The sequence below is a fragment of the Sander lucioperca genome, chromosome 3, assembly GCF_008315115.2.
Source record: "Sander lucioperca isolate FBNREF2018 chromosome 3, SLUC_FBN_1.2, whole genome shotgun sequence".
NCBI classification, from domain to species: domain Eukaryota; kingdom Metazoa; phylum Chordata; class Actinopteri; order Perciformes; family Percidae; genus Sander; species Sander lucioperca.
Window position 1 is genome coordinate 1,084,329 of NC_050175.1, and position 8,771 is coordinate 1,093,099.

Sequence of the window (8,771 nt, forward strand, 5' to 3'; positions counted from 1 at the left end):
ACAATTTATTTTGGTCATGGTTTACAGCTGTTCTAAAATCTGTTCTGGAACCTTCCTCTGCTCCCTGGAGACCTGAGCTGAGATCATTGTGGACTTTCTCATTCTGAAGTGTGAAGATTGTCAGAAGGTGTTTGATTAACCAACAGTGTTTTCACCCTGCTTGCATCAAGATGGCAGTTTCTCAAGATATCATCCAGTTACCGTCTCTCTTGTATTGCCTGTTTTCAACCATATTATGTGATTTGTTCTTTTCCCTTAACCCCTGATACATTTTTCTTTCCTACATATTTTTTTCTAAATCTCATCCCTTCTCCACTTTATGTGTCCTATTTGCCTGATTTTGCCATCCTCCTCTTCCTTTCTGTCTCATTGTTTTTCCCATTTGTTTTACCTATTCCCTTCTTCTCTCCTGTCTCTCCATCATCCAGGAAGGCTGAGAGGAGGATGAGTGTATTGAAGAGACAGAAGGAAGAGTGTGTGCTGAAAGAGGAAAAGACTCGGCATTACATGGGAGCTGTCATTTCTGTGGCGGAGCACATTTCCCAGGAGAGAGACCAACTAATACAGATGGTACTACTAATACTGATTTTGTATATCACACATGGTACACATATAGTAGCAGTACTGCTACTGACAACTAGTGGGACTAAGTATGTACATGCAGGTACATGTAATATCCCTGACACTTTTATCTCTGCAGGAAAACACAATATATACATAATAATACATAATAATATATTAAATAGATCTAAAATCTAATCTTTTTTGTTTTGTAAGATAAGATGAGCCCTTATTGATCAATTTCATTTAATTCAGGTTTTGCAACAGCACATAGACAGAAATAAGTAAAGCTAAGTAGAGAAAAGTAAAAAATAAATAATAAAAGTATATAAAATAAGAATATAAATTAAAAAAAAAAAAACTAAACGAGATTAAAAAATCTCTTCTTTTTTTTTTTTAATTAAAAGGCAAGCAGTACAAATACAGTACAGATGACCAGTGTCGTACTTGCCGTCCTTGAGTAAATTATACTCTGTATACCTGTGTTTTCCTGCTATGAACTGCTAAGTCAAAATGTCATGCCATGAAAAAGGTCTTATTCAGTTCAACTAAATTAGCTTATAATACAATGCACAGGGGAAATGGAGGAGCTGCTTAAAGCTGCAAACAATAAAAACAAGGTCACAGACAACTAGAGCTGGGCAATATATCGATATTATATCGATATCGTGATATGACACTAGATATTGTCTTAGATTTTGGATATCGTAATATCGTATTATGGCATAAGTGTAGTCTTTTCCTGGTTTTAAAGGCTGCATTACAGTAAAGTGATGTCATTTTCTGAATTTACCAGACTGTTGTAACTGTTCTATTATTTGCCTTTACCCATTTAGTCATTATATTCACATTACTGATGATTATTTATCAAAAATCTCATTGTGTAAATATTTTGTGAAAGCACCAATAGTCAACACTACAATATCGATGCAGTATCGATATCGATGTATTTGATCAAAAATATCGTGATATTTGATTTTCTCCATATCGCCCAGCCCTACTGACAACAGAACATTTTTTTTCTTTGACCAAGGCTTCAATTTTGTCAAAGCTTATAATCAGTTAGGTTTTTACTTATACTGATAGTCTACAGTTAAGAGAGAAAGGAATGATGGGAACAAAGGAGATCACACACAATAACTATTTTAGATTCTGTTGCTTGTACATTTCTAGTGATTTGATCTATTTTCAGCAAGGAAAAAGCATGAAAACATAGAAAACTGACTTTCAAAGATGTATTTTTCTTGCTGGAGCATTGTGATGATTAACAGAAGACTCCTAGCATTCCATTAATAGCACCTTTTGTTCTTTTGGAGCCATGGAACATGACTGGATTAGTCATTTCTAATGATAATTCTAACATCATTTGCTCTTTTAGGTGCATTTACTATCACTATTTAGGCAGAGTACTTCTGGTAGAGGAGGTGCTCTTCAATGTTGGTAGATGAATATACGGTCCGAGCCATAAAATATAGCATGTCAAACCAAAAAATATAGAACTAATCTGAAACAAAAAGAATATGTACTTGGCTCAGTTGGCTGAGTGTTTGGCAGAGGAACAGAAAAGGTTTTTCTGGTAAATGTTAATAGATTCAGGGACTTTGCCATAGCTTGCTTTTTAGAGCATAAGCAAGAGCCCATCATGTGTAAAAGGTCAGACTGACACCATATAAGAGGTAGCAGGTCTAAGTGTGTGTGTGTGTGTGTGTGTGTGTGTGTGTGTGTGTGAAAAATAGGTTCTCCTTGTTTTCCCTTCTTAATCACTGCGTTTGTTTTAACATACCTGTGTGGATTTGTACCTACTCTAGTAGGTAAGTAGGTACAGACGATCCATGTCAGCCTAAATGAGGAGAATGTGTGTGTTTGGCTGCAATTGCAATGTGCAATCACTAAGTTGTAAAACACCTTCATTATACTGTGCAAGCTGGAGTTAGTCATTTTATGTTACATTAGCACAGAAATAGCTGATAGCTGTTTTTTTGGCTGACGGGTATTCATTATTGTTTTGATTTGATTATTAATTTGATGCAATGACAGTAAAGTTGAATCTAATCTAATCTAATAATGAGCGACTAATGCTATTTTTTAGTAGTTTAAGTATCCTTTTCTTACCCTTTTCTTTCTCATTTCTCTGCACACCTAAGTTCTAGACCTTTGATTACTTCAACTTTCAACTTTATTATCCCAAAGGAAATTTGATCTGCAGCAGGTATCAAATCACATCAAGGACCATGATAAACACAACAGCAGCAACAAACACAGAAACATTCCACAGCACAAATGAAACCAGGGTACACCTGCCACACTGAACCAGAATTAGTTTTATTATACTAAAAAAAGGCTGTTTGTGCCTCACACAGGACTACTGTACATTGGCAACAGTTAAACAGTCTTTCCTTCTTTTCCTATATCCATTTCTCCCATAATCCCTCACTTCCTTCTTCCAATTGTGTGTTCTACCCCCTGTCTGTGTTCCTCTCTTAGATCAGTAACCCCCCGTCTTCCCTCTCTACCTCCCCAGGCTTCAGTTCTTCAGCAGGAAAAGCAGGGATTCGTCAGCAGGATTCTAAATGGCACAGTTCAATTCGGAAAACTACAGGAAGCAGTCAAAGTAAGGTTCTTTATTCAAACTTCACTTTCGCACTACAGTCAACTCCATCTGTGTATTCTGATCAAAGATGGGGAGAGTCTATGCCCTGAAACTACCATGCTGAATGGCAGGCATGTTAATCTGATCTTAACCCCTGATACCACAGTAGCTTGTGAGGCTACAACTTTGGCTCAGCTGGTGCCTCAATGGTCCACACTAAAACACAGCATTTTGCCCAAGATAACCCCCCAATTTATTTCCTATTGATCAGCCCACGCCACTGCACTTGATGATAATCCTACTACCGGTCTCCACCACTCAGAAAGCATAAATGTACGTTCACAATTGTGTTTCTCAGTTGCCATCTCTTGCTCATTGAGTCTCCACTTCATTTCCCATCTTTAACTTAGTGTAGAATCAACAGCACACACAGCATGTTAAATGTAAAGAAAACACCAGCAATGATAGCTGTTGCTGTGTGTGCTGGTCTCTTTGACTTTGGTCCATTTGTCTCGGAGTATCCCTGTGACACTGCTACTGCTTGTACTGTAGTTATGGTGCTTACTTGCTTATATCTGTGGCAATGTTGTTTGATTACATCTACTGTATTTCTGCTGCTTAATTACTTTCTGTTGCTAACTGATACCACTGGCGGCTATAGTGTATCTGCAATCCACTGTCCATTGGTTACCACCTTATTCTCAGCTGGAAATGTACCTAAATACTATTATTTTAAGCTGTCCATGTATGGACTACTGTATATGCAGACTCACTAAGTGGCGTTTGTATGACACGTGTTATAAAGATGCATAATCGTTTTTTTAGCGTGTTTATCAACGCCGTTTGGCCTCCATTGACCTACATTACATGTGAATTATCACCGTAGCGAGTAGTATGAAAGGACGGAGGTCGGCGGATGGGTAAAACACAGGACTTTCACCCAGGAGAGCTGGGATTGCATCCTGCGTGTGGCGTTTAACAACCTTTTTTTTTTTTAATAAAGCCTTCCCCAATGTTCTTTTCCTAAACCCAACCGTTTATTGTTTTCCTAAGCATGTGACGTTGGTCACCGTCGTGTTTTTGTCGTTTTTTTGTGTTACTAAAGCCTTTCCCAATGGTCTTTCCCTAAACCCAACCTTTTTTTTTTTTTTTTTTTTACACGCGTGTGACGTTGTTCTCGCGATAGCACGGCACGTTCTCGCGGTAACACGGCACGTGGCAACGCCGTGGTGTGTATGTCTACACACGCTGTATGTCTACAGCGTAGACATACACGTGGATAGCTCAAAATGCGTACAGATAACACGCCATTTGGCTTTAGGAAAGTGGCGTGTATGTTTACGCAAAGTCATGATGCCATGTTGGTATATGTATGTGACACAGATAAGCAAAACTGAGACATGTATCCAGAATACTGTACAATACAGATATAATTTAAAAACATAGTCAAGCAGGCTTACAATTGGAAATGTGTGGATCATAAACAGAAGGCTTAGTTTCAGTTTGGGGAGAATGCTAAGGGGGGGATGCAGCAGCTTGTTGTAGCAACCGGTCTAAAAGTTTGGGTTTAAAGTAGGGCTGTCAAACGACGATTGATCGCTGACTTTCTATAGTTAATCCCAATTAATCACATGTTTTATCACATGATTAAAATTCTATTATTTTGCATTTCAGAACTGTTTAAGTACATATTAACAATGGGAAACACTTCTTACCAGTGTATCTTGATTGGGAATCAAATGAATGCAAAGAAAGTGACTTTATGAAGTTGATTTTAAGATTTGTATTTGTTTATTATTTATTTATTTACTGTAAACGAAAGAAAAATGTGTGAATCTAGTCACACATTTGAATCTAGAGTCAATATAGTGTGCAGTAAGTCCTAAATCATTTTGATTACTCACTGACGTCCAGTGATCACCTTGCATCACTTTGCAGCAGTTCCAGTTGGGCTGCTTTCTCTGTGTTGTACAGGCTGTGTATGCGTGAAACTACTGTCCCCCTCGACGGCCATGTATAAGACGGGTCAGAACATGCCAACCGTAGTCTGTAAGACCTGAGTCCTCTACGATGCTGACAGGTCTGCAGTTAGTTGCCACCCATTTTGCAAGAGCGGCAGTAATTCTTTTGGATTTGGTTTCATCCACAGGTTGGCAAGTAGCACTCTCCAAAATAGTGCTTTGCCTGAACCTGCTAGCATCAACCTGAGTCACATTAACTGTACTATGCTTAGCTCGTAGGTGGTAGCTCAAGCTTGACGTGCTTCGGTGATATTTAAATTCGGCTTTACACAATGTGCATATGGCTTTCGACCCGTCCGGGAGTTTTGGAAAATAAAAAGCTCCATTCAGAATTTCGTTGCTGCTGTCTTTCTCCATCATGCCTGCAGCAGCAGGATTTGTTGTTACGAGGAAGTATGGCAAAGTGCGGCAAAGGGTCAAAATAGTAGCCTGTTAGGCACGACGCAAAGCTGAGTGAAATGAAACTAAATTAATAAATGGCGGCATGCAATTAATGCGACTAAAAAAAATGAACGCGTTATGCTCGTTAATGCTGACAGCCCTAGTTTAAAGGCAACATTATACTTACATAGTTACATATAAAAGTTCCCATTTAGTTCAGACCTGCCATAGCTTTAATATACAAGTAATGCAAGATTTGTTACAACACTTGTCTGTCTGTTTAAAATCACCTCATAATTTATTAATTCATACTACTCACTTCTGATGTATGCTTTTAAACATGAAAGTGTAGATGGCTGTAATAGACACAAGTAGGATAATGACTGGACAGGAAGACGGAGCATCTTCTTCTCCTCATCCATTCTGTGGCAAAACCAGCATGTATGCCATCACTTTCTATAGAAACAATATGGATACTATTCTAGCAAATCACCATGGTAACCTTTTCTACATCTACCTGCAATGCCACTTTGGTTTAAATCTTACTGCTGTGGTTGACAGTTGTCCTGCAATACTGATTGGTACAGCCTTTCTTCCCTTGCTATGCCAAACATGAACATGACATTAGTCTGGCAGTATTAGTGCCTTGCTCTAGGGCCAGTGCTCTCTGTTCCAGCTGTCAGCAGCTTTTGTCATCAAAGCCACATCAGGAAAAAAAAACATCTCAGTGGTTCTGACCATTTTATTTGCGTCTCTATAGCAACAGCCCAGACAGAAAGAGGTATGCGTTTGTGTGTGTGAATGTGAGTTCTATTGGTGGTGATCAGACCATTGAAAGAGAAGAGCTATTAATGTTAGATGTGTGGAAGGACATTATTCCCTTCCTCCTTTTATACTTCATTAGACTACTCCCTTATTCCCTGCCAGCTTAACTACATATTAACCAAGAATAACACTTTATACTTGTCCTTTAAGGTGTTGTAGTGGTTTAATATAACATGCAAAAGAAATGGAAAAATGCCCACCACAAGATATAAGATTAATTTTGTTCAACCAAAAGTCCCAAAAAAAATTCACAATCACATAACACAAAAAAAAAACCAAATCCCCACATTTGAGAATATAAAACCAGATATTTGTTCTTATATCATGTTTGCATTCTCGTACTTAAACATGTACAGACTATGTTTACACTGCACTAGAGACTACGATCTTTAACCTGCCCCATGATTTATTTTAAATCATCATTTTTTGATCTTCTTTTTTCAATGGTTCAGTTGTTGAACATTGAAATTATACTACACAAAAAAAGTCAGTTGTGTGAGTGAGGATGGTAAAATGATCTCTGTTTCCAAAATTGTACAGTAAGTGTAAATATATTAAATTTACCCCAGGTCTAAAATTCCACCAGTAATCCCATGTATAGAATTTAGCCCAAAAGCTTTTGGTTTGGATCTGACTCTCAAGTGCCAGATACAGAATCTTCCCACGAGCGCATTACCTCCCCTCACCCCTATCTCCTCCCCATTTGATGACCTCAAATGAACTGTCAACTTGTATGATGTGATTGATTCTGAGATTGTAATGTAAATTTAAGTGACCAATAAAAACTCTTTACCAACTGTAGCTCTCATTTGACTATTATCAACCCATAGTGATTGCAATGCTTGTTGCTACCTTATGAATTGAAAAGATAAAGATTGTGTGTTAAAGAAATTGGTGCTACAAGGCCAGAGAAAACAGAGAAAATAATCTGTTATATTCCCCTTCGCTAAAAAAGGTGGAAAACCTACCAGAATTACTACCAACTACCAGAATGCACTGCGTCGCACCGGACCAATAATCCCTCCCGCTGGTGGGTGACGTAATGCGAGCACGTCAAACTTGTCCATATCGACAGTAACAGAATCTTGGTTTGTATTTGATTAGCACTGCCGAGGTTTTACAGTTTCATCTGAGTTTTTCCGTTTTTGCAATACAGTATGGCGCCCACTTCCTGTTAACAAACTATCATATTTCAGCCAAACAGTGCACTTAAATATGTTTCTGAAAACATTTGAATGAGAAATAGGCAATGCAGTAACCAAATCTTGGTTTATATTTGATCAGCACTGCCTAGTTTTACAGATTGAGTTTAAGAGAAAGAAGTGTGGCTGTCTCTCTCGATCTGCTTCTATAGGGCCAGAAGCAAACCTCCAAGTGACATGTTTTGTGTCAAACACGAGTTTTTTCTGCAGGCCTGTGAGGAGGATCTGGGCACTAGTAAGATGGAGGGAAGTTTACCATAGTTCATTTACACATACTACCAACATTATTATGATACAAAGTTGGTTGAATATCGGCAAAGTATACCCTTGCAACTACATTATTCATGGGTAATTAAAATTCCTGCTCCTCTATCTCCTTAAAATACCTGAACATTTTAAATATTTTAGTGAATGCATGTATAAATATAGCCATGTCACAGGATTGCGTGACCCATGTTGCTTGACGTCAATATAAGATGACTTTTCTTCCCATTCAAAATTCTCATCTGCTCTTAGTTAGAATTTCTTTTCCCAGAACCTTCATATAACAGTGGGTGCTGTGAACTCTGACCCTTAGCCTTCCATCTTTAGTGCTTTAAGTGTTTGGGTTTAAACAGTTGAAGAAATGAATGGTTCTTCTACTCACCTCATTTGATCAATTTGGCTAATTGTGTCAGCTAGAGCCTAAGTGTTTAAAGGCACTTTCTGGCTCCTATTTGAAAGCTGAAAGCTGAAACCAGGAAGCGAGTTAAATTCTCAAGGATTCTTTATCATCATAACTTGTCCTTGACAAACTACACATTGTGTACCATTTTTAAAAGGGGAAATAGTCCGCACAGTAAGCTTAGTGGGTTAACCTGAGTATGAGTTTTCTCATATTCAGGGTTGTCTTATATTTGGACCAATGTGGTAATTCTCTTTTCAGATCTAGGGGAGGAGAGTTTTCTTTTAATGTAACCTGCCACTCAGCTCAGAAAGATGAAAGCAGGGTCCTGTAGATGTCAAACAGTACAACCAGCAGGGTAAATGATCCACTGACAAGCTCTCTGTCCTACAGCTCTGCCAACTCAGGCAGAAAATGAAATATCTTTCTAGTGTCTGACCTGCTGCTGTTGTCTGTCATCTCTCATGTCTTCTTTATTTTGTCTGTCTCTGGCCGGTTGTACAGTACTGTATAAACCAGTCTCAGCA

The 8,771-nt window shown here is 38.3% G+C and overlaps 1 protein-coding gene across 5 annotated transcripts in view; it reads left to right on the forward strand.

Annotated features, from left to right (window-relative positions):
• cep89 (centrosomal protein 89) overlaps nt 1–8,771 on the forward strand; it is a 56,304-nt gene that overhangs the window by 18,259 nt on the left and 29,274 nt on the right. For 3 of the 5 annotated variants that reach the window (XM_031309243.2, XM_031309287.2, XM_031309250.2), the window contains exons 15-16: nt 429–570; nt 3,083–3,172. In XM_031309243.2, coding sequence (XP_031165103.2) covers nt 429–570; nt 3,083–3,172 — 232 coding nt within the window. Of the gene's footprint in view, nt 1–428; nt 571–3,045; nt 3,173–8,771 lie in introns of all 5 variants that reach the window. The other 2 variants (XM_031309295.2, XM_031309259.2) reach the window with 1 other exon arrangement.